At 39.1% G+C, this 26,493-nt stretch overlaps 1 protein-coding gene across 1 annotated transcript; it reads left to right on the top strand.

Moving 5' to 3' along the window:
- The first annotated feature begins 610 nt into the window (after positions 1-610).
- CDO1 (cysteine dioxygenase type 1) lies at positions 611-15,798 on the top strand. Its single transcript, XM_072597101.1, has 6 exons — positions 611-720; positions 862-1,090; positions 5,997-6,074; positions 10,390-10,544; positions 13,174-13,343; positions 14,922-15,798. The coding sequence occupies exons 2-6, from the start codon at positions 921-923 to the stop codon at positions 14,949-14,951; spliced, it is 603 nt and encodes a 200-aa protein (XP_072453202.1). The 5' UTR covers positions 611-720; positions 862-920; the 3' UTR covers positions 14,952-15,798.
- Positions 15,799-26,493: the final 10,695 nt, after the last annotated feature.

The raw sequence follows: 26,493 nt of genomic DNA, 5'->3' as shown, positions 1-26,493 counted from the left end.
GTATGTTTCTCCATTCAGACTCTGCTGGCCCCGGATTCTTCTTTTGTGGGAAAAAAAATGTATTCATTAGCTATTTGTATTTAGACTTTTTCCTTTTTTTTTTTAGAGAACAAGAGTCAATTCACATTTTCCTCCTGAATGTGCGTAAAGCTACCACGTATCTTAATTAAAAACCAATTCCGCCCCAGAGGAGGAGGAATTTAAGAGAAATAATCAACCTTTACTGTTTTCTAGACTCAATATCCTCCTAAATTCCTCAGACCCACTAGAGACGGCTTTGAGGGTGTGTTTGGGGCAGAGCGGGGCAGCCCAAAGGTGGAGGGCAGAGAAGGGGGATGGGATGCAGGGTTAGGAAACAGATGCTTAAAATTCGCCCAAGCCAAATGGAGGAGGCAGAGAGTAATAACGCTTAATTAAAAAATTACAAGCTGCCACCTGGATCCAGGGCCCCTCTTCGGAGGGTCCCCGCTCAGTTCCGGAGCCTGCCGCTGATTGTCCCATCTCCACAAACATCCCTCCTCCTCCTTCCCCCCCCCCCCCCCGTGGGCGGTTGGTACATCCCACCGTAACCCCCCAGGGCTTTAAAAGGGAGCGCGAGGCTGGAAATCACGGAGTTGGTCTGCAAGGGGAGGGTCGTTCCTCTTCTAGCCTTGTAATCGAACCCTCTCCATTGGTCATCGACTCCGCGCTTTGGGCTCCTGGGTGCAGTGTTTTTCCACTGTTCGTTGGTTCTGGTTTATCGTTTGCCCGGGCATTTTGTTTGCTTGCTTCCTTACTGGTTGGACCGGGGGAGGGGGCGTTGCGGGTCCTTTCCCCTCCCCCACACACCGGCTCTCGTCCTCCACTTCTCGCTGGCCGCAGGTCGTGGTTGCTGCTGCAGTAGGAGACCAAGCTGCCTAGCTGGCGAGCGGAGGGGCAGGATGGAGCATACGGAGTTTCTGAAGCCTCGGACCCTGGAAGAGCTGATCCGGATCCTGCACGAAATCTTCTCCGGGGACAGCATTAACGTAGAAGAGGTGCAGTCCATCATGGAAGCCTACGAGAGCAACCCGACGGAGTGGGCAGCGTACGCGAAATTCGACCAGTACAGGTGAGCGTCGGGCCGGTGCCCCAGCCTGGACTGCTGCCTCTGGCCTGACGCGGCTGGGAGGGGCGCTTCGCCTGGGGAAGGAAAACGAACCAGTGTCTTCTGGCCCCTCCCTGGCATCCGAGCCCCCTGGAGATCCAGGACCGTCTGGGGAGACAGGACCCCTTGGTCTCCATCTCCTGCGTTTAGTGTAGCGCAGTGCTTTTGGATTTCGGTTCCTTGCTGGCAATTTCCTCCCAAGTTGTCAATCTGGCCTTACTTAATTTAGAGAACTGTCCAGTTCAGACCCGTCAGATGGCGGGACGGATGACAGATAAAAAAGATTTGAGACCCGGGATGAAGAGATTTGCCCAAGATTAGATTGACAGCAAGTGAGGCAGGCATTAGGAACTCAGATCTTGTAAGGAGGAAAGGTTTCTGACTCCCTCCCGTGACTCTGGTTACAGAGGAATGAGAGAAAAAGTATCCCGGGGGGGGAACACGGGTCCTTTCCCTTATCTCATTACTGTGTTCTGGTATGTGCCAAAGCCCAGGATCCTGTTCAGTTTCCTCTAGCTACTTTGGGAGCTATAAACCGGTTCTCTGCTCCTTAGAGCAGCATTATACTTCACCACCACAGTCTGGGGTGAGAAAAATTCTCTGCCAACTTTCCAGGCTGCTCAAGGCGTACTTCTGTGGGTTTGGACTTGGCACGTAGCTCTCTATTGGGGCGGGGCCGCTGTTGAGGGCCCCCGGGAGGGCCTCTTGACGGCTCCAGAAAATTCCTAGATCATTCCCCTTTAGACTTCTACAAACGTGTACTACAGCTGGATGACTAGCTGTAGTACACCCCTCCCTTCACCCTGGATCCACTCATCTCTGTCCCCCTCTCCCCCTGTCCCTCTCTGTTCCTCTCCCCCTCTCCCTCTCCCTCTCTCTCTCCCTCCCCTCCCCCTCTCTTCCCTCTCCCTCCCTCCCCGTCTTTCTTGTCACTCTTGCTTCCCATTGATTTTCTCTCTTTCACCTCCATAACCAAGTAAGTAAAACAAAGTGGTTTCGTCTATAGAGAAGTGGGCTTGGAGTCAGAGACCTGAATTCAAATTCCCGACTCAGATACTTTGCTAGCTTTGTTACCTTGGGCAAGTCATTTAAGCTCTCTGTGCCTCAGTTCCCCATGTTTGTAAAATGAGCGGATTAGACTTTTTTTAAGGGCCTTTGCAGCAGAACAAGGGAAGATAGATCAATGCATTGGCCATGCCTGGAAACTTATGCTGCCTTTTGCACCGGTGATCCACCACTTCTCTGCAAGACTGCTGCACTTCACTGTCAGTCCTCTGAAATCATGGTTGGACATTGCATAATTAGCGTTCTGAAGTCTTCCAGTGTTGTCTTCCTTGTTAACATTGTGGTCATTGCAAGCTTTCCTGGTTCTGCTTACTTATTTCTGCAGTCACTTTGGATAAGCCTTCCCAAATTACTCTGAATTCTTCAGATTGGTTTTTCTTATTGCACAACTCTCTTATCCTGTATTCAGATGCCCCAGTCTGTTCCACTATTCCACAATCAGAGGACCATTGCTATCTCCCATCTCTGCCACAGCCCAGTTCCTCCCTTTGTTTCATGCTTGCTCCAACTACTCCATCCAGACCCTGTTCACATCCAGTTCTTATTATTTGATTCATTCAAAAACTGTTTGACCTAGGCTAGGCCCCAAAGCCTGATGGGGTGGTTCTGTACTACCATTACCATGAAAAAAGTACGGCTCAAATGATTTCGTATATACAAGGCCTTTCCTTGTTTTTGACCTTCTTAGAGAATATGTCTGGTGGTGCTATTGCTGGGTCAAAGGGTATGTCTGTACATCATCCTTATTTTTTAATACGGTTTTCTCGGGTATCTCTTGTTTTGTGGAAGCAGTAAAGAGCTGAGAAAGCAGCCTCTAGATTCCAAAAAGGTGCCTTTTCTTGTCTTCCCCCAGGCTCTTAGCTAAACGTGGAGGGTGGGACTGCAAAAACCAAGCAGTCCTAATGCTGACACTCCCAGGCTTTAGCCAAATTGGCCACATTGTACGTAGTCAGTGAGCTGCCCCAGTGTCTAATTCTTAGACTTGCTGGATGAAAGGTGTTGTTGGTGAAAGGTAGGTAGAATGGATGAAGATCTAAGGTTGCTTTTTTGGAGCTTTGGCATAGAAAATTCTCCACTCAGAAGCTTCTTTTTTTTTTGGTGGAGGGCAGGGAAGGATCTGAACCCATTGACAAACTCACTGATCCATGGCTGAGTTCTCTTCCAGTTTTATTATATAAACAGCCAGCACTCTCCTGTGAACTTGTACAGATGTGTATAGAGTAATCTAGTATGATTTCCATCTCCTCCCCCCCACCTCCAGCCCTGAAGCAAATTCTGTCTAGTTCTAATTGGTATAATTGTTGCTGATGTTTAAAACAATTATTAAAATATCCACTAACTTCTATGAAGGTAAAAATTGAATTGTGTGTAATTAGCATCTCACCTTGAAGAAAGGCCTTCTAGGAGGCCTTAGGAAACCCTAGCTCCCTTCATATCTCACCTCAAAGTGTGGCCTCTTACTGCAGGCCTTTCCTGATTCCCTCCCTCTCCCCCAGTTGATTGGTTGGCTGTGTTCTTTCTCACCAAAAAAGTAGTTTGTATTTATCTATGTACGTCCTTCTCATGTGAAATGTAAGTGACTTGAGGTCAGAGAATGTTTCATTTTTTGTCTTTGTATTCTCAGTCCCTAAGAGTTTGGCTCTTCATAGGCACTCAATGACTACTGTCACTGAAATAACACCTTAAAGCTACCCCTAGGGCCTGGCTTACTTTCACAACTGTATTGTGTTCGTACTCAGATATGAACCAGAAGTATGTGCAAATTACTTCTTGATAGTCTTCTGACTGTACTTGTTAAATTCATTCATTTAATCTGGAGTTTGTGTTTTCATCACTAAAACAGATAATTACTTAGTTCAGCCAAGTGCAGCAGGTGAAAGATTAAGTAGACTAGTGATTGATAGCTCTCAAGATCAAGTGAATACCCCTAGTACTTAACTTGGCATAAGTAACCATTTAGTCATTAATGGTTCATCAGCAGTCTTGGCTTTGCCAGGAAAGGGCAAGTACTTTCACCTCTCCGAGTCTCAGTTTTCCTCATCTGTAAAATGAGAAGGTTGGAGTATATGGCTCCTAAGGTCCCTTCCACTTCTAAATTGAATCCATGGATTCTATGGAATGGTTTCTTAAGAATTCTAGTAAAGGAATTCTGGTCTGGATGTCTTGCACTAGGAAAGATTCCACGTTAGCACAGTGCCTGCCCCTGAGGTATTTACTCCCCAGTAGAAGAAACTAGACTAACCTCTGGGAAACAATTAGAACCAGAGGTCATGTAATTGAGAGCTAGGTTGTAATTAAGTCAAGAGTTAAGATTGAATGCTACTTTTGTTTACATTATTTCACCTGATCCTCTCTGCTCCTCTGAGTTCTAACCTGAGTTTCAATGAAAATAGATTTGCCTGTAGTAATAGAGGTTTGAATTATGTCTTCCAAGTTTTAAATGCATTTCTACTTTAATGCTGTCTAAATGCTACAGGAGATGCCAATAATAATCAAGATGATGTGATGATGGGCCCGGAAACGGGTCAGTGTGCATAATTTTGACAATTTTAAAAGCTTTACTAAAAAAAAATCTGTTTCAATGATACCATGCACAGCCCCATATATTGTCATTTAGGAGAGCTAACACCTTTTTAAAAGGGCATTTATTAAGCAACTCATTCATATCATGTCATATCATTCATATCATATATCATTCAGATCATGCAAAATAACCTCAGGAAATTTATTTTGTCCAAATACTTGAAAGGACACTGGCAAATAGAATTCTATAAACAAAATATAGAAGAGCATGGCAAAGGGTCCCTTTCCTTAGAACTTATCATTAAGTAACCTGCATTTTTGGAATAAAGCTTTGCTGAATTAGAATTTTATAAATAACAACTTGTGGGGCAATGGAAATTTATAGAACTTGAGATGTATGTGTGTTTGTGTGTGTGTTACATTTTTCATTTATTGTAAGCCTAAACTATCCTTTGAACCTCTCACTTCCATGACAATTCTGCCCACATTTTAATTGTTTTCCCACCTCACTCCCCAAATTGTATCAGTTCTGCTAAACAAACACGACAACTTTGATTATGGGCTCTTAGTTTTATTAGGACTCAACTATATTTAATTCTACTAAACTAAATATGAAAGCATCTTTTCAGTGATGTATTATTTCTTAAATTTTTATTTAACTGCAGGGAACAATTGCAGCACTTTTGCTTGGAACACCAAAGAATTTTCTGAATTGATATTCTGTAGAAATAGCTTAGCTCTGTTCTGCATCTGGTCAAAGAGATCAAGTGTAGACTGCTGGAATTTCCTTTCCCTTTCATTCCCTTTTCCTTAGAGTACAGCTAAATGCTGGGGGAAAGTCAGTAACTCAGAGAAAGTTCTTAAACATCCAGGAATGAAATGCAAAGAAATTTTTCTTCTGTGCTATAACTGTACCCTATTAGAAATAGAAAATAAGCAATTTTCACTCCAAATACTAAACATTCTAACTATAGGAGTGAAGGAGGTCTGGGGAGGAGGGAGAGAAAGAGACGAGACTAATTTTATGGCACAAGGTTAATATGTTAAAGGAGCACTGAACTTGGGGTCAAGGGACAGATTGATGTCTGTAATATGACATTTAGCAGCTATATGACCTTAAAGAAATGAGTTAACCTCTCTCAGCCTCAGATGCCTAATTTGAAAAATTGAAGTGATTGTATTAAATCTCTAACATTTCCTTGTAGTTCTGAGGTTTGGTATTTTATTTCTGGTGCTTCTTCAAGTAAAGTATATTTTAAACTTCCAACATTTGTTTTCTTAGGTACACCCGAAATCTTGTGGATCAAGGAAATGGAAAGTTTAACCTGATGATTCTGTGTTGGGGTGAAGGGCATGGCAGGTAAGAAATCCACAAAAGCTTATTAAAGCACATGTTCAATGCTAGGAACTCGGCTGGGAGGACTTGAAGTTTTGGATATCTCTCCTCATCTCCTTCCCCCTCCAGGCTTCATTTTCAATCTGATTCATTTCCAAATATACCTCTTCAACCCTACTTATTAATATCATCCCTTTTAACAAAGATTTTGTAAGAAATAGGAAAGGTAAGTTAGTTCAACAGAACTGATATAGTGGATTTTTCCAAAATTTCCCAAAAATCATCTCTTTTGTCATTTCTTACCTTACAAATATTTCATTGCATTCATGACCACAATTGATAGGTAGTTCCTAAATTTCCAGATCTTTTCTCTCTCCTCTCTCTTTTCACTTCTTGTAAGCACTTAATAAATGCTTGTTGATTGACTATTCCCTCCCTGGTATTCTCTTCCCCCTTAATCATACCTCCTTCTCTCTACCTGTTTCCCTGTTGAATTTGGTGATTTGCTATACCTAATTCTGTGTGTGTGTGTGTGTGTGTGTGTGTGTGTGTGTGTGTGTGTGTGTGTGTGTGTGTGTTTGTTCATCCTTCCTTTGGTCCAGAAAGAGTGAAGTCCATCTGATACCCACCCTTTGTTCTGTGTCTCTATTGCTTCTTTTCACGTACCCCAAGTATGAGAAAAAGAAAGTTCTATTCCCCTCCCTTCTTCCTTTTTTCAACATTAGTACAGTCCTTCTTTTACCTTTCCTTTTCCTTTCCCTCTTCAAACTCTGGGGACAGAATTAAATCCACCACCGCCCAACTGCTTTACTTACTAATTACTCATTTAATTTTCCTCTATACTCTTTGAAGACAGGTTCTGAAAGGGCATTTGTTCCTTCTATCAGTGTGTTTACTCTTCATCATTATACATCTTTTCAAATGGTCACGTATATTTTCCTTTCTAAGTTTCTTTTGATTCGTGTGTTTACAGTTTTAAATTCCTGCTTAGCTCTGATCTTATAATCAGGAATGCTTGAAAGTCCTTTTTTTCATTAGAGGCCCATTTTCCTATTAGTATTATACTCAGATTTGTTGGTTAAGTTATCCTTGATTTTAAGTCTATTTCTTTTATCTCTTGTAGTACTGGATTCCAAGATCTCCTCCCATTTATAGTAGGGGCTGCCAGTTCCTATGTGACACTTGGTTACATAGTACTTCAATCTTTTTTCTGGATATTTGCAGTAATTTTTTCCTTGACTTAAATGCTCTGAATTTTGACTGTGACATACCTGAAATATTTTTTTCCTTTGAATGTTTCAGGAGGTAATTGGTGGATTCTATTTTTACTTTGTCCTCTGATTCAAATAGATCTAGATAGTTTTCATTTCTTAATTCTTGAAATAAAATTTCCAGAATTTTTTTTTAAATCATGATTTTTTTTCAGGAGTTCATTGGTTATTTTTCCTTAACTGCTTTTCTAGGTCAGTTGTTTTTAGTAGCACAATATCTTGTATTTTCATTTATACCTATTTACCTTTCATTTACACATAGTTTTTTCAGTATTTTAATTTTGTTTTAATATCTATTGTTGTTTTATTTGTGTTCTTATGTCTATTTTAATTTTCACTTATCTCATTACTTGCAACAGCTTTTATGCCTTCTATGCTGTTATTTCATTCTCCTTCCAATTCTTTCTTCTAGAGTTTTTATTTCATTTTAACATCTCATTTCATTTCTTTGAAGTATTCATGCAGTACTTGTGAGAAATCCATCTTTTTCCTTAAAGTATCTGTGTGTAGTTGTTAAGATGTTTCTCCTTCTACGTTGGATTTTTTTTGTCTACAGTGATTTTTTTTTTTATATTGGATAGTATCTTCAATTTACTCATATCTCCCATCCTTAGTTCTTAAATCAGGACTTTGTGCTGGGACCAGACTCCACATTCTGCTTCACTTTTGGATGAGGTCTTTGGCCTTGCTTGACCTCACCATTCACAAGTCACCTAGATTACCAAACTGACCTCTACCTGCCAAGATTAACCTTCTTCCTCTTCACCCTAGGACCCTGGAAATTCAGATCACTAGTCCTTCGGGCTATCTATGGAATCTCAAGACAGTGCTCTAACCTATACATTTTCCTCATATAACATTCTATTCTATGTCCCACACCCATAGCCCCTTACTTTTGCAATGAAGGGAAGATGGATGTGTTTTCTCTGATCTTCTCTAGTACAGACTTGGCCATTATAATTATGCAGAACTCTGTTTTGTTTTTTTGTTTCCTTTTACATTGTTGTAGTTAAACATGTTTTTCCTGATTCTGTTTACTTCCTTCTGTATTATCTCATAGAAATCTTCCCATGTTTCTCTGAATCTTATTTGTTTCTTATAGCGTAGTAACATTCCATTAAATCCACATATTCCAATTTGTTTAACCATTCCAGTAAAGTTATTTTATGATTCGTTGGGTAGTATGACCTAACAAAGGTGCCAAAACCAAACCTTCTCATAGAAGTTAGCTAGAAAGCTTCTCTGCATGAAGCATAAGTGTGTAAATATGGTAAATGCATTTACCCATATTATAAGTATCAACTGAGATACTTCTTGTACATCCAGTGTGATAAATGACTTACCTTAATTTGATTTTTTTTCTGTTTTCTATACACTCAAACTTTATATTCAAATTGGTGCTGCTCTAATTTTAGCCTGTTGTATCTTGAGTTTGTGTGCAGGCAATATACAAACTTAGAAAATCAAATAAAAGGACTGTTTATAGTGGGGGGAACCTAGCATATCTCATAAATCTCATTTCCAGTTAATTGTCTAGTTCCTTTATCTATTAATATGTTGTATGTTGAATATTAAGACATTTTGAGAGACAGAGTGGCATAGTAGGTAGCCAAGCCAGTCTTTGAATCAGGAAAACCCAGATTCACAGTTTACCTTTGACACATCCTGATTTCATGACTCTTAATCAGAAGAATCCATTCTTTTTTTTCCTTCATAAGCAGGTCTACATTTCACAGTAGGGAATCAAAACTTTCATAGAATTATATGGTATATTTAGTGACAGAGAGTGTCTTATATATCCAGCCCAACCCCCTTCACCTTTTAGATAAGTAAACAGATTCAGAAAAGTTTGCCAGTGATCATGCTGCAGGATAGTAACCCAGAATCTCTCCAAATCAATCTAGAACCTAGGTTCCCCAATTCCCAATCCAATGTTGCTGCTACTGGACAAAACTGCTTCCCCCTTTCTCCATCTTAAGTAAAGGTTTGAATTGAATATTTTTTATGGAAACAACCCTAAACAAGACTTAAAGTCTGACAAGTTAATTAATGTTTTACCCTAGAAATGTGTAGCAGTAGGATAATTAGTGACTTTGCTAATCATTCTTTTCTGCTGTGCATGACCTTTCTGTATGAGGACATAGTAAATGGTTCCTATTTCATTAAAAAAGGAGCCACCCTTTAAACACATTCCAAAGTTCTTAATCTTTCGGGGAATAGTGAAGGTGTGTATAACTTAAAGCTAGCTTGAACTTAGCCCTTTCATTTGGGAAGAGAGAAGTGAATGTCCTAAATCATATAGAAAGATATATTCTAATTTCATCTTGTCTAATAGGTGCATTTAGTTTATGGAGAGGGGATTTATACTCCTCTGCACTCTTGATCTTGGTGGTAGATCCAACAGGGTGTCACAGTATGAAATGGGTACCAATAATGCCCTTGCCTCTACCAGGTTGGGGGAACCTGTGGCCTCAAAGGCCACATGTGGCCCTCTAGATCCTCAAGTGCAGTCCTTTGATTGAATACAGAGGGCTACCCTTGAGGACCTAGAAGCCATCCGTTCAAGCCCAAAGGTCTGTTACTGATCTAATTACTTCCTTGGAAGGTTATTTTGAGTAGCCCCAACATATTTCTTCTTATATTCAACTTTAGTTTTTTCTCTTACCAAATAAATGGGGAAGCTGTCTGTCAGAAACTCTCTAAAACTATTGGTATTGATGTTTGTCCTGGGTTGGCATCTAAAATAAGCCCACTGCCAGCTCCCCAGTCCCACTTATGCTGATCTTTATAGTCTAGTATCATGCACGCTTAATCTAATCTGAATAATGTCAGCTAAGTCATATACAAATATAAAAACAATGTAAAACTCCAGATGATGTAGTTTAATGGGGAATTAGTTTATTTTAGGCTATGCTCTGAAAAAGAGTTTTTTTGCTATTCTAACCTGTAGCCACCTTGTATTCCAATTCTGTAGCCACCATTGTTTCCTATTGTAATATTTCTGTGTACCGGACAATCCACTGAGTTCGGTTGTCATTCTCTGTGTGTATGTGTGTGTACATATATAGCAGTATCCATGATCATACAGACTCCCACTGCTTTCTGAAGATGCTGCAAGGAAACCTCAAGGAGACTCTCTTTGCATGGCCTGATAAGAAATCCAATGAGATGACGAAGAAATCCGAAAGAATCTTGAGGGAAAATCAGTGTGCCTACATCAATGGTAAACTACTTGCTTGCCTTTCCTACTATCCCTTTACTCAGGACATTCTCTATAATGTTAACCCTGAGATACTATCACCATATCTATCATGAAGTATTTAGATAAATACTATGTTGGCTTCTCTCGGATTCCAACCATTAAGAAAACAGCTTAAAATCATCTCAGAGAAATTGTCTTTGAATTCAAGTGTGTCTGTTATGGTAAAGCATCTGCTTTATGTAGCCAAACCTAATTTTCCTTGCAAAGGAGGCTGTCCTTGGGATAACTTTGGAAACATTGGCTTAGTTTCCTTGATGCCTGAGGGAGAAAAAGCCCAGCCCATGGAGAGCTGGTGCTCCTGAGGTTTGGCAGAAAGCCCACTGCCACGAAGATACATGCTTCCCACTTTTAAAGAGACCCTACTTCTTTTTCCAGCTACAACTACTTGAAGATACTATGCTGTATTTTGAGGGGATTTAAGATGTTTTCAAGGGGCAGCTGGGTGGTTCAGTGGAGAGTGCTAGGCCTGGAGACAGAAGACTCTTCTTCCTCAGTTGAAATTTGGCCTCAGACACTTACTAGGTGTGTCACCCCTGACAAGTCACTTAACCCTGTATGCCTCAGTTTCCTCATCTGTCAGATAAGCTGGGGAAGGAAATGGCAGACCACTTCTGTATCTTTGCCAAGAAAATCTCAGATGGGGTTTTGAAGAATTGGATACAACTGAAAAACCACAATAAAAGATGTTTTCAAGTGTGATTTTGACTATGTGGTATTTTCGCCTCATGCACTGACTTCAGAAGCTAACACCTGGAGAAGATTCAATTTCTATTGTACATTCTAAATGCAGAGCATTGTGGGAAATGCAAAGGAATATGATAGAAGTTGTTCTGTAGCAATTTACAATATAGTAGGGGAGAGGGAGCATATCCTATGTACTACCTTGTGTTAGTAATTATTGAATACGTCTATACCAAAGCAGGCTGAATGTTGACTTAGAAAACCATAAATTAATGTAATCAATGTTGTATTATATTTTTATTTTGTTAAACTTTTCCCAATTGCATTTTAATCTGTTTCATAACATATCTGGCTTATACTACAAACAAGTTGAGAATGTGGAGAGATCATTTTCAGCTGAGTTGATCAGATGAAGACAGGAGGGGAGGGCATTCCAGGCAGAGGGAGTAGCTTGACCAAACCTATAGAGTTAGGCTCCCATAGAGGTATGTTCAACCAAACTGGTTCATCTGACGTTCATGGAGCTGCAGGTTTTTGAGGGAGTCAGATTGTGAAGGACCTTCTAAGCTAAAAAATTTGGACTTTCTTTAGTAGATGAGAGGGATTGGAGGGTTTTTTTTTTAGTTTTGAGCAAAGCAGTGATATGATTAAACTGTCTTATACATTGCTTCCCAAAATACTGAATTGGAATGTGAAGACAAGAACATCTAGGGAGTACTAAGAATTGAATGAGGGTAGTAGCACAGTGGATAGAGCACTAAGCCTGGAAGACTCTTCTTCCTGAGTTCAAATCTAGCCTCAGACACTTACTAGCTGTATTGACCCTGAGCAACTCACTTAATTCTGCTTGCCTCAGTTTCCTCATCTGTAAAATGAGCTAGAGAAGGCCAAACCACTCCAGGATCTTTGCCAAGTAAACCCCAAATGGGGTCACAAAGAGTCAGACATGATGGGAAATGACAAAACAACAACAGCAAAGCATTATGGTGAGTTAGAATCAGCAGACTGACAGAATTTGGGGGGAAAGAGGAGTCAAAAATAAAACTGCAGTGGAATAATAGCAGTACTATCTCAGGCTACTTCTCCACAGTTACTTTTGCTTTGACTATTTTCTTTACATTCCTACAGTAAGAGAAGTAAGATGTTAGTAAGCTCTCAAGCCACAGGTATAATTATGTCCAAGTTACTGCACGTTGAAAGAGTGCGGATTATTTCTCCAAGGTATTCAAGCAAACAAGGGTGAGGGCTGTTCTAATCCTTCTCAATGTCTCCCATTTCTGTCACCAGCTTGTGTTTATAATATTTTTGGAGATGGGGAGAAGGCGTTATGTAACATGATGAAAGCCTTAGTGCCAATGAACAGATTGATTCTTGGATCAAATAGACCGCATAATGCCTCATTTGGCTGTCATTTGATACCTTTTGATACAAGATAAAAACACAACCACGAAAGCTGCTAAAGCAGTTGGATTTTAAAACCAACTACCATGGTGGTAGTCATTTCTGTGTGTATGTCATGACAAAAAGTACTATTCACTGGCCTATAAAATTAATTCTACATGATAACAATACTATGTAACCAGAGTATCATTCTTCCCCTTACAAAGATATGTACGTATACATGCTAATTTTTAAGCCCCTCCTTAAAGAAGAAAAATCACCATACACCAATTGGGCAAAGACTATTATATATCACCATAACTTTAGTTTCTTAGGTCAGCTTCCAGGGTAACATTTGTACCAAATCATTTAGTTAACTGAAATTTCCTGTAGACTCCTGGGTTTAAGAATCTTTCTGATTAATTCTTAGTTTCATTGAGGTACATGTGATTTAAACAGATTTGTTTTATCTTTAGACCACGACTGGAACATTCAGTTTGTTGAACCTCTCTTCTTGTCTCCTCTTTAGATTCTATTGGCCTACATCGGGTGGAGAACACAAGTCACACGGAACCTGCTGTTAGCCTTCATTTGTATAGTCCGCCCTTTGACACTTGTCACACCTTTGACCAAAGAACAGGACATAAGAATAAAGTCACAATGACGTTTTATAGCAAATTTGGGGCAAGGACTCCATTTGTAAGTATGAGATTGAAGAAATCCTTATTAACCTCTCAGTCCTGGGTTGGGATTAATATGTAACACCAAGTGTTACCAACACGTGGTACCTTGGCTTGAAAGGATACTTTGTTTAACATTTGGACCTTGAATTGATTGAAATTGACTTTATAGGTTAAAAAAAAGTTCCACCCTTGTTCCTTTTCTCATGTTTTGGGCAATTCAAGAGCACTGAGAGTTTAGCCATGCATCTACAGATGAGAATTTTTTTTAAAAAATCAATACCTTATAATACTAAAAATAATAATGACCATCATAATAGCTAGCATTTATATAAAATGCTTTAGGGTTTGCATAGCACTTTATAGATTTTGTCTCATTTTATCCTGACAACAGCCCTGGGGAATGGGTGCTATTATTATCCCCATTTTACAGATGAGGAAGCTGAGACAAACAGGTTAGGTGACTTGCCCAGGGGCACACAGGTGGTAAGTGTCTGAGGCCACTTTTGAATTCAAGTCTTCCCAACTCCAGGTCCAGTGTTCTCTCTATCCACTGCCTGACTGCCTCTTTATCCCCATACTGGTTCCAAAGAAGAACATTCTCCACAGTATGTGCCCTTCTCGTTTGTTCTCCTTAGTAGTTGGGAAATCTGGCCTAAAGCTTCAAAATCACTGGCAGCAAGAATTATTATCGTGTGTTCTAAACTTGTTGTTTGTATTTCATTCAGTTATATAAGAGAACATTTTCAAACTGTACAGTGTTGAGGATTCTTGGCAAATAATCAGTTAGTCCTAAGTCTACAAATATTTTTTAAGGTTCCTGTTTCTAGGGGAACATTTCCTTGAACTGTCAAGATTAACCACCTGGTTCATTGGTGCTATTTAACTCTTGTTGACCTCATGGCTATCATCTATGTCAGGAGAAGACTTGTGTTTGGGTCTTTCAAACCTTCCATAAACAACTTTCACAAGAGAAGAATGAAAGTTTTAAATTGATCAATTCAGAATTAGAATAGAACAGTTAATCCAAATCTAAATTACTTGAGAGAGAAATCTATCTCTAGAAAATGAAATAGGGAGGTCAAAAAAGGATAAAGAATGAGAAACCACCCTGAAATACTTTATCCGCTGAAAATTGCCCAAAGTAGAGCTATTGTTCAGGCTACTGGAGAATTGACTGATTAGGAATACGAGGAACTAGACCTACCACCTAACTTTCTAATGGCAACCTGAACTAATATGACAACTGTATGACTAATTAAATAACTGGTGACTTATAAGAATAGTTTTTAGTAACTATCTTATATTCTAAGGAAGAGATATTATGACTGCTACTTGACATATGAACAAGGACCGCTATAAGACTTAAGTTGTGTTGAGACTGCCCTTTATTAAGTAGCAAAATTGTGCTGATCTGTATCTTTACATTGCTACAATCTTAAAGGGATGCTTTCTCTATCTAGTATATGGTCAATAGTTTAGGAAAAACATTGTTGCAGGTTGAAGTTTCTGTTCTCCGTCCCTTACATAGACTATCTTTAAAAAAAAAAAAAAGTGAGGATATCTAGTGAAAGTATCTTTTTTTTTTCTTCTCTAGGCCACTTCAACTTCATTGGAGAATAACTGAAGAGATCCAGTCACTAGAGTATTCTTTCGTGTTTTTTTTCTTTTTAAAGTATGCTGAAATCTTTAATTGTGGACAAAAAACCACCCATCATTTGCTGTCCAACAGTACCTTTGAATAAGATGCTTAGAGATATATTAGGGCAGACTTGTGGCTGCTTGTAGTTTCCTTGAATGAATGCTAATGACAGGGGACTATCTGTCTAAACAATGCCAGGAGATACTGAAAAGGAGAAATCCTATTGTTATATGCTCTTTATACTTGGAAGACCTAATCAAATGCTTCCTCCCCCTCCCTCTCCCTCCTCCTCTCCCTCTCCCTCTCCCTCTCTCTCTCTCTCTCTCTCTCTCTCTCTCTCTCTCTCTCTCTCTCTCTCTCTCTCTCTCTCTCTCTCTCCCTCTCCCTCCCTCCCTCTCCCTCTCTCCCTCCCTATGTTCCTCCCTCTTCCTTGTCCTCATGGTTCCCTACTAGGAAAGACAATGAAGTTCTTTTGACAGTTTTTATCCATCATAATTAGCAATAAAACCAAGTCTAAGACCTCCTACATCCACGTTTGTTATGCTGATAATTATACTGATAAGTATACAGATATATATTATGTTTTATGTTCTCTGGTTTTGCTGGTTTCCCATCTTCACAAATTCCTTTTCTGTGTATGGGTCACTGTGTACAGAGACACTCAAGTCAGTTTGCCCTTTAGTTGTGAAATAAACTGCAAGGATATAGGTGGAATTCACAGCAAAAAGGAATCACAAGTGTGTTTTGATGTGACCAAATGCCCATGTAAAATACTTTTTGTATTGCTACCAAAATTGTCAGGTTAACTTGAATAAAACTGAATTTGAATATAGTTTGGAATCACCCCATGCCTTTCTAGCTACTCCAACAAGGAACCTCATGAACTAGGTTATCTTCTACTTATCACTTATTATTGTAAGGTACACCTTTCTCCCCTTCCCCTAGAATATTTTTTTCTAGTTGGGAGTACAATAAATACACAAAGCTCTTAAATGTTTTCCTAGGTTTCCAGGAATGTCTTTTTAGCTGTTTCTAGTAAGAGGCTATCTACGTAAAGATAACTCTGAACTTTTTCCATGAGTTTATTGATTACCCATCACAAACATGCTCTCTCATCAATTATACAAGCGAAAGTCAACCTTGGTCTTGTGTTCATGCAAGGCTAAATTTAGAGGGATCATTCTCTCCCCACACACAAAAAGAAATTCTACCATGTTCTCCCAGAAACTCAGTTTGCTGCCATCCTTACATCTAGCAGGGAATCCAAATACCTTTGACAAGCCCCAAATTCAACCAGAATTTGTTTCAGAAGTTTATTGCTCAATCTTGAAGCAGGGCCCTACTTAGTGTTACTAATTCATAGTTGGATAGATTCCAACAAAGACAGTTTTGAACTACAAGAATTATTAAGCATCTCATTCCTAAGTGCCAAGTCCTACTTGTTGACCTGAAAACTTGGTTAAAGAAAAGGCAACAGGCTAAATGCATACATTTTGTGATTTAATTAATTAATTAATCAATTCCCTATTAAAGAAAACGGTAACATAATGCATTATGGAGTCAGAAAGATGTTCTGGCTACCCAGTACAGAAATCTTCTGGCTTATATACATTTTGCCGTGAGAAAGGAGTTCTCTTAGATAAACACTCTGTAAACAAAGTAGCATCAGTTGGGTTTTATGATCCCAAGCTATGGGCATCTTCTTTCCATAGCATGCCTTTGTGATTCAAGATAAGGAAAAAGTCCCATCACCCAGATTACAGACATCCTGTCCTAAACAGGCCTTTGAAGTTGTTCATCTTAACAGAGTTGACAAAGCTGAAGTTACAACCCAAGGTATCTGTGTTTTTCTCTTACCACTAGGATGCTAGAAGAAGGGTCTGGTAAGGAAGTCCCATTTGCTTGACATCAAAAGGCATCCTCTAAGTTAAACAAAAGGGACTATTAGGTTCAGGCTCTTCTTAATTCAAGCTTTGGCCCTTATTAAAGTCTAAAATTTATATTGAATATTATCATACTACATCCTGAGAAGGGGAGCCAGTTAAAAAAAGTGTCTCTCTTTCTTCATAACTCCCACCTTCTACCTGAAGAAGGTAGGAATGGCAAATTCAGGGATGAGAGGATGACAACCCCTCTGGGGTGAGTTGGAAAAGTTTAAATAGGGAAGGAAGAATGTACAAGTCAAAATTTTGGCAACACTTTTTGGTAACTGGTACCTAATTTACCTAGTACTTGATTAGTACTACAGGTTCTTTGGAACTCCAAAATACAAACAGAGGATTGAGACAATCACCCAACAAAAATTTATTAGGTGCTTATTTCATGCCAGGATCTGTGCTAAGTTCAGGGGATACAGAGAAAGGCAAAAGACAGAAACAATATATAAAGTGGAAATGAAGCCCAAGTTGTTAGTACTGAAATAGGAGGCAAGATACAAGTTGCCTCAGAGGCGTTGACTAACTCAAAATATCCCTTAAAATATCATGATGGCTGCTAGTGTTGCATATTCCCACCTTGATGTGACTTGAGGTGGTCCAATGTACTCTCCCCAACTCAGTCAAGCTAGCTTTAGATTTAATTTTATTTTCCCAGTTTGATGAATTTGGGTTTGGTTATCTCCATTCAGAGATCCAGCTGTAATATTACTCCTGCTCTCCAATACTACATTACCAACTGCCCAGTGGACATCCCCCCCGCCCCCGATGCCCTTTAGATATCATACATGCAACATCTTTAAAATCATATTTCCCAGGAACCCATCCTTTCTACAAACTTTCCTGTTTCTATTGAGGATACTACCATCCTTTCTGTCACCTGTATTTGAAGTCCTCCTTAACTCTTTCCTGTCCCACACTCCCATACCCAGTCAGTTCTCGTGTCTCATCAATTCTAACTGTAATACCCCTCTCACATCCATTCCCTTCTTTTACTCACATAAGCTCCACTCTAATTCAGGCCTACATCATCTGTGACCAGGAATATTTTGATAGCCTTCTCATTGATTACCCTCCCTCCAGACTCTCTTTTTTCTATTTAACCTCCATCTAGCTGTCAAATTGGCATTCCTAGACACAAATCTGATCATTCCCTTACATAGAAATTTTCAGTGGCTCCCTATTCCCTCTATGATCAAGAAAAATGTACTCCATTCGGCATCTTTTGCAGTTTGATTCCAGTCTACTTTTCCTAGACTTATTTCACATTGCATTATGTCATATACATTCCACATGAGTCAAATTGACCTCTTAATTGTTCCCCAGAGGCGATTTTTCATCATCTCCTATCTTTGTGCCTTTGCACAGGTGATACCACATGTCCAAAATACACTCCTTCCTTTAAAAGTCCCTAACTTCCTTTAAAACACAATTCAGTGCTTTCTTAAAACTTGGTTGCTTTCCATCTCAAATATTGCTATGGAGAACAGATTAAGGAGCACTTTCACCACCCCTTCTTTGGCTGGGGGTAGAGGAGAGATTGATTCTCCTTATGCACACCAGTCTCAACTTCCTAGGACAGACTTAGGGTCTGAATTCTCAAGGTTCTCACCTCCCTCACTTCTACTTTTCCATGTTAGTCAGTAGGGAACACTTGAAAACCCTTTATTCAAAGATGCCTGTTAGCTGGAAAAGAAAGAGATTAACCCATCAGGGTTTTATTCTAAAGCAAAGATCTCTCTATTCCACATGCCTTCCTTTCTCTGAAAAGTTAGAGAGCTTAAAAATAGAGATCATTAATAAAACATATAAAAGCTCTAAGCCCCCAGACAGCCCTTTGATTGCCAACTTGCAAATGAGGCATTCTAGCCAATTACTTTGAGTGTAATCAATTTTCCACAGACTTTCTCCTTCATCCATGCTTTCTATAATAAAGACATCAATTCAAGACACAATAAAATCATCTTACCTCACTATTACTAAAATATAATCAACCAGTAAGTAAATTTAAAAGCAGTGGTAAACAATACTCATTTCTATGTGGCGATAAAACATAAAGGGGAGAAACAAGGCTCTCCATCATTCCAGTCACTTTTCTTAGGCCATAGTTCTTTCATTCTCTGATAGGTCCTCTTAATAAGCAGTGTTTGTTAGTTAATAAGCCAGGGAAAGGGAAAGGGAAAGGAAAAGGTTCCCGTCACTATAAGGCCTGGAGTCAGTCTTCTGGAAAGCAACCCGCCCCCCTCTGCCGCTGTTCAATCCTTGTCACTGCTGCCACCCTTCTCTCTCTTTTATTGTCCTGCCAACTCATTCAAAAAACTTCCCAGGTTGGCATAACTCCAACAAGTCCAAATAAAACCACTCAGCTGTTCTGCCTTTTCCTGGAATGGGGAAGGATTACAATTACTGGACTCTTTAGCAACAGCCCCTGTCTTTTGCTTTGTCTGAATGGCTGTTGAATCAATTAACCTCTCTGGATGGCAATTACCCCTTTTATGAAATGAAGGATTTGGATTTGATAGCCTCCAAGGTCTCTTCCATCTGTGAAACTTTCCTTCCCTCTTGTATTCCATTCTACAACTCAAGGCCAACTTGATGGCCCTATAGTTAGAAGTATCCATTTTTTGTCTCCTTTCAAAAAACTTATTACTTTCCTCTAATCCTGTGTCAGATCTTCCATTTGCCATCACTTGTCATTCACAAATTCTTTCAGTGTCTTAAATTCAGGGATGGAAACTTACTTTAGACCTAATGTATGCTTACCATTAGCACTTAATATATGCTAATTTTTCAGCATTTCATGTAAATTAGGTGCTAATTCAGTGTTTATGTGGCTAGATATTCCAATATAATCCTATTATTCATGAAAACTGTGCAATTTAAGTATAGTTTAGAGCAGAGGTGTCAAATATCCAGGCAGGCCCTTGGGTGTCTGAAACAGATTAAAATATAATTGGGAAATATTTAACAAAATGAATAAAATATAATAAAATATAGATAAAAGTAAATTTTAGAACTAAATTAATATATCATCTGCAGAGATTCTTAAGGATGGATTAGCATTCCCCTCCCCTCTTTGTATTTGAGTTTGACATGACTAATATTTGTTGCTATCAGTAGTTACTTTCTAACTTCAACTTTGAGATTGGTAGTCATTAACATTCTTAGAAACAAATAACTTCTTCGAGGATATGATTAAACCTTTAGATCACCCATCGCAATCTCTAGCTGTCCTTATCTACATTTTGCCAGTAGACCCAGACGGCTCTGGAGGAAGTGAGGGTGGTGATTTTACACAGCCCTCTCTCACTTAAATCCAATTCACTCGAATGTCATGGCATCATCTTCCTGGTGTCAGTGGGCTTCTTTGAGAATGAAGGACAAACAATGAGACCCTTTAGATTATTCTAGATGAGTTAGTTACATTTTCAGAAGTACATATGAAATCTAGGGAAACAACCTATTCTTTCAGTTTGCAAGTCTCTGAAATTTTGTTCATTGCACAAGCTTTTTTTACAACTATATTTATCCAATAAATCTGGATAACTTAGTGAATCATTTAACCAGTTCATCATCCAACAAATGGAGTGCAGGCTCTCTCTGAGGAAAGGGATTTGATTGGTGATTTCATCAGTATAGGAAATCCAGGTGAAGGGACTCCCTCTACCAAAGCAGGTCAGCACCTTCTCTATAACAGATAGTCAAGGGGAGCTGCCAGGATGTGTCAGAGGTAGGATTTGACTCAAGTCTTCCTGACTCCAGAACCCTCACTCTATCCATTATGCCACACTGCCTCTCTAGGCACCAGTCAACCTGGATTCTTTTCTGTCTCCCATATAGTTCTTCTACCTCCATGAACATGTCCCTGCCCATGCCTCTAAATCAATTTCCCCCATCACATTTCTTCTCCTTAAGGTCTAGTTCAGGCACCATGTCTTCAGTTATGCTTTTCCTGGTTCACTTAGCTAGAAATGACTCCTTCAACCTTAAATCCTTAGTGCAACTGGGTTGTTGTTTTTTTCATTTTCTGTTTACTCAATTATATCCTGACATGTATGATACTTGTTTGTGGATGTTCCATCACCACCCTTTCCCCTCTCCCACATAAGCTCACATATTATGAGCTTCCTTCTTAAGGCAAAGATTGTACTGTCTCTCATTTTTGTATCTCTCGGATTTACTACAGTGATTTGCAACTAAGAGAGAATATCTAAATATCCCTTGAACAACCCAAGCTCCAAACTTTTTCTTTTCAGTGAAAGAGAAATCTACTTACTTTTCTTCCTGTCAAATCAGTGATTCCCGCTGTTATCATCAATATAAATAAAACGAAAATTCAATTTAATGAATATTTATTTAATTTGCCACCGTGTTCCAGGCACTATACTAAATACTGAGGATACAAAGATAAAGAAAGAGGACATAGTCCCTTGACCTTGAGGAATGTATGAGTTATGTGTGTGTGTGTGTGTGTGTGTGTGTGTATGTATAATATATGTAATAGTAATAAGCCATAACAAATCTTAATTAATTTATTATTTACAAGGCAGTGTGTTGTTGAGACTGGAAAAAAATGACACAGTCCTTGACCTTAAGGAGTTTGCGTGAATATAGTGTTCTCAATAAACATTTGTTTAGTTTTTTTTTTTTTAGTCATGTCTGACTCTTCTTGACCCCATTTGGGGTTTTCCTGACAAAGATACTGGAGTGGTTTGTCTTTTCCTTCTTCAGTTCATTTTATAGATGAGGAAACTGAGGACAGGGTTAAATGGTTTGACCAGAGTCACATAGCTAGTTAAGTATCTGAGGACATATTTGAACTCAGGTCTTCCTGACTCCAGACCTAGATCTCTATCCACCGAGCCATCTAACTGCCCTGTCATGGACATGACCACTCTGATGGGGCATAAATCTTCCAATCTTTTCCTCCTCAACATCCCATTAATGGAAGTTTTGCTTTGACCCTGGGACTGGTGTAGGGAGAGTGGTATTTGATCTTGATTCATAAACTAAACTCTGGGGTTATGGGAAAAAGAAAAGAGACTCTGTGGAACCTAAGAGAGCCAGAAGAGGCATAGGTACCTCAGGGACTCCTAATTCAAGGAGGTCTGTGTAAATCATGCATAAATTGAATTGGAGAAATTTATCACTGTGAAAATCTCTGGATAAATTCTGAGACAGCCCACCGCTTGAGTAGGAACAAGCAGGATGCTACTTTCTCCCTATGCTGATCCTTAAGTTATGGACCCCAAAGACTCCAGTGACTGTTTCTGAAACCCTCTCACCAACAATCTCCAACACCTCAAAAAGTAGTACACACCAGTTCAGGCCAGCCTGAGAAAGGAAGCCAACAGAGAAGCTGGGTCAGAGGACAAGTGTACAAAGTTGTACCAGGCCTAAAGACAAGGACTGAAAGTCAGCTGGATACAATGCGGTCTACCCAGAGACTATTAAGGGCAGGGATCAAGGCTGATGTAAATTCCCCACTATGGGCGGAGGCTGAGGCAGCTTTGCAATGCAGCCCCAAGGGGTTTATTCATCAGCAAAGGTGGAGGAGAGTCAAAAAGAGAACGATTGAGGAATATCAAGAAAAAATAGACTGAAAATACAAAGATTTCAAAGAGAGAAAGAATTCAACAAAAATTCAGAGTACAAGCATATAAATCAACAGAGTCCTAAAATGGTTAAGCACTCAGAGATTAAAAAGTTATTGTAACAAACGTTACATGACAAAAGCAAACAAAATGCTTAATGAAATAAATACAGAATACCATAGAATCCCCAAGAGAAACAAGGAATTCCAAAATGTTCAGAAAAGAAACAAAATTAATGAGAAAAAATAAGTAATTAACATATGCCAGAAATTTTCATTCTCAATGCAGTTATAAACAAACTCAGAAGACTAAAAAAAAAAATTGAATGTAGAGTTTCCCCAAAGCACTGCTTAGCACAATACCTGCCATATAGTAGGTACTTAATAAATGTTTATTGACTCAAAAGCAAAAGATAGATTAACATATGTGGAATGTGTGTTCATCCTTCATTGCCAAAGACCATGCCATCAGAGAAATAATGACATGACTTGCACTTGACTTTGTTTTTGAGTGAGGGAGGGCTGTGCAGGTCACCAGCCTCACTTCTCCTCCTGAACCATCTGAATCCAGTGACCAGATATTCATCAGGATGACTGGAGATGACCCAGGAAGAGGCAATTGGGGTTAAGTGACTTACCCAAGATCACACAGCTAGTGTGTGTCAAGTGTCTGAGGTGAGATTTAAACTCAGGTCCTCCTGACTCCTGCACTGGTGCTCTACCCACTGTACCACCTAGCTGAGGAATATGTGGAATATGAAAATACGGAAGTAGAAAAAAAAAATGGGAGAAGCAAAAGGTGACAATGTTAAAAAGAACATATGACTTGTTATAAGCTAGAGCCATTGACCTCGAATCAAGGATGGATGGAGACTACTTAAGAATCAAAAAACCTGCATGCTACAACATAGGAAATAATATGAGAACTATTCAGAATTTCTGAATACAGAAAGCAAAACACCAGTTGAAAGAATTCACTGATCATCTCCAGAAGAAAAAAAAATTATGCTTCCAACTTCAAAATACATAGTGACAATATTTAACAGTTCCAATGAAAAATAACTCTACAAATAGCTGGGGGAAAGACCATCAAATATAAAGGAAAGAAAATCTGAGTGACACAAGATTATTCCACACCCACTAGAAAACTTAGAAAGAAATGGAAACATATTTTGAAAAGTAAAGGAATTCATTCTGTAACCCCAAATAGCACACCCTGGAAACAAGAACCTAATCATCAATGAAGAAAGATGAAAGTTCAATAAAAGATTCATTTGAGTGACTTCTGCAAAAAAAGAAATGCACCAAAGCAAAATATTCAACTTGCAAATTTCCCAGACAACAGAAACACAAGAAAAGTAATTAAGTAGAATTACCAAGAAAAGCGAACTTATATTTAAAAAGAGAGAAAAAGAAAGATTGACCAACAAGATAAAAAAAGAAATGATGAAGAGGAATGTTTCAACAGATTCTTTTTAAAAAAAAATACATAGAGATAAAGATGTAAGTAGAATTTAAAGAAGTAGGAGAAGTGAATGTGAGGGAGTAGCAGTAAAGCAGTATGGACTCAATCTCACAATCCCACAATGGTGAATCATATTTTGTGGCCACTAGGCTGTACAGTGGATAGAGCACTGAGTCAGGATTTAAGGAGACCTGACCTCTGATGCTTATGAGCATCTGACCCTGGACAAGTCATTTACTTTCTGCTTCAGTTTCACTGATGAAAGGCACACATTTAAGGAATCCATGTGGCCAGTGCACACATGTGGAGGGGCAATTCTTGCCTCTGGTGCTCCAGGGCTGCTATCTTCTGATAATGTCCCTGTACTGCTCAATACTGGGCTTATTCCCAGCAGGGTACCACATTACCTCTATTCCCCACTGTATGTGCTTTCTCTGCCACTCATCCCATAATTCTACTGGTCTCTTGGTTATTTGAATCTCTCTCTTACTTATTTCTGTACTTCAACTCTTCATAACCCTTTCTTTCCATCTTGGTTCCCTGAGGAGGCAGTTAGGTGGAGGAATGGAATCCAGAAGATCTGAATTCAAATCCTGTCTCCACCTCTGTGGTTTTGGCAAATCATATAACCTTTCAGGGACTCGGTTTCCTCATTTATCTAGTGAAGGGTCTGGACCCAATGGCCCCTAAGGTCCCTGATAGCTTCAAATTTATAATTCCTATGAGTGACTGCAGTGACAATATTTTTAAAAAAACAACTCTGATAAAGGAAATGTGATAGCTCATCATAGCAGAGGCTATAAACCAATTGCCTTTCCTTGCCCCATCCCTCAGTATTTCCCCTCCATTTCTTTTGCATGGTTATAATTCACTCAATCTACCTGAAAGACATCATGCCAAATGAGATAATATATTCCAAAGGCCCCCATACATGTAGTATTCTCTTTTTAAATTTTTATTCTATTTTTAAAAGTTTTTGCATTTATTTTAAACTTAAATACAAATAAGAAAAGAAAAAAATTGTCATGTACACAGCAGAACATTAGGGAGGATTCAATTTAAAGCTATAAATTTCCATTAATACTACACATTGTTTTCAAAGCTGTCCAGATTTTCTTTGCTTCCTTATAGGTTTTCTTCTGCTCCCTTCTGTGTACTTTTGACCTTATTTTTTCCCCTCCCTTTCCCCACCCCCAACCAAGAAGGCTACACTGAAGTGTGGATATGTGATATAGAGATAGAGATAGACACACAGACATACATATATGCACACATACATATGCATATACGTAGATATCTATAAATATACACATATATACACTCACGCACATATATGTAAGACCCTACTATGCTTATTTCTACTTTTCATCTGTGGTCTAGTATTCTCAAAGGACAAGACAAGATAATACATACGGATATTATCTATCTTTTCCAGCAATATATTCTGTCTCTGTGTTGGGAAGGCCCTTCAACCTTGCTGTTTACAGTCTCATGATCAACAAACAAGGATGATAGCTTGGCAATCTTGACTGCCCTGGTTATGGGGTGTTTTTCTCTTTTTTTCTACTTAACAGTATTTTATTTTTTTTCCAATTACATATAAAGATAGTTTTCAACATTCACTTTTACAATATTTTGAGTTCCCAATTTTTTTCTCTCTCCCTCCCTTCACTCTCCCTTCCCCAAGAGAGCAAACAATCTGAGATAGATAATATGTGTACAATCATATTAAACATTCTTCCACCTTAGTCACATTGTGAAAGAAGAATCAGGACAAAAGGAAAAAAGAAAGGAAGAAAAAACAAAAAGGGGAAAATAGTAAGCTTCCATCTGCATTCAGACTCCATCGTGCTTTCTCTGGATGTGGATAACATTTTCCATCATAAGACTTTTGGGATTGTCTTAGATCATTGCATTGCTGAGAAGAGCTAACTAAGTCTATCATAGCTGATCTTTGCACAATATTGCTGTTATCATGTACAGTGTTCCCCTGGTTCTGCTCATTTCACTCTGCATCAGTTCAAATAAGTCTTTCCAGGTTTTTCGGAAATCTGCTTGCTCATCATTTCTTATAGCACAATGGTATTCCATTACATGCATATACCACACCTTGTTCAGCCATTCCCCAACTGATGGGCATCCCCTCGATTTCCAATCCTTCTGCACTTATTATGCTATTGTTAAATGCCTACTTGATGAGATACCTGTAAAATAGATCCTGATCTATCACTGAATGATCCAAAATACTGGCTTCATGCAAGAGAATGAAGCTATAGGGGGCATAGTTCACTATGGAACTGAGACTCTAAAACAGAAGGTGGGCCTTATGGATGGATGAAGAAACTGGGGCAACAATTGCCCAAAGTAATGAAGCCATTACTGAGAGAGTGGACGACTTGAGGGTAGAGTTTGTCTAGCTTTTTCTGTGCTCAGCACAAAAAAGTAGGTGTTTAACAAAAACCTTTTTCCATTCATGGTGTTCCTGCAAATCAGTGCTCAAGTTCCTCATTTCTGAGGACCATTCTATCTGGAATA

The sequence above is a fragment of the Notamacropus eugenii genome, chromosome 3 (genome assembly GCF_028372415.1).
Source record: "Notamacropus eugenii isolate mMacEug1 chromosome 3, mMacEug1.pri_v2, whole genome shotgun sequence".
In the NCBI taxonomy this organism is placed as follows: Eukaryota; Metazoa; Chordata; class Mammalia; order Diprotodontia; family Macropodidae; genus Notamacropus; species Notamacropus eugenii.
Note: the sequence above shows the minus strand (reverse complement) of the source record. Positions and strands in the feature narration are given on the sequence as shown.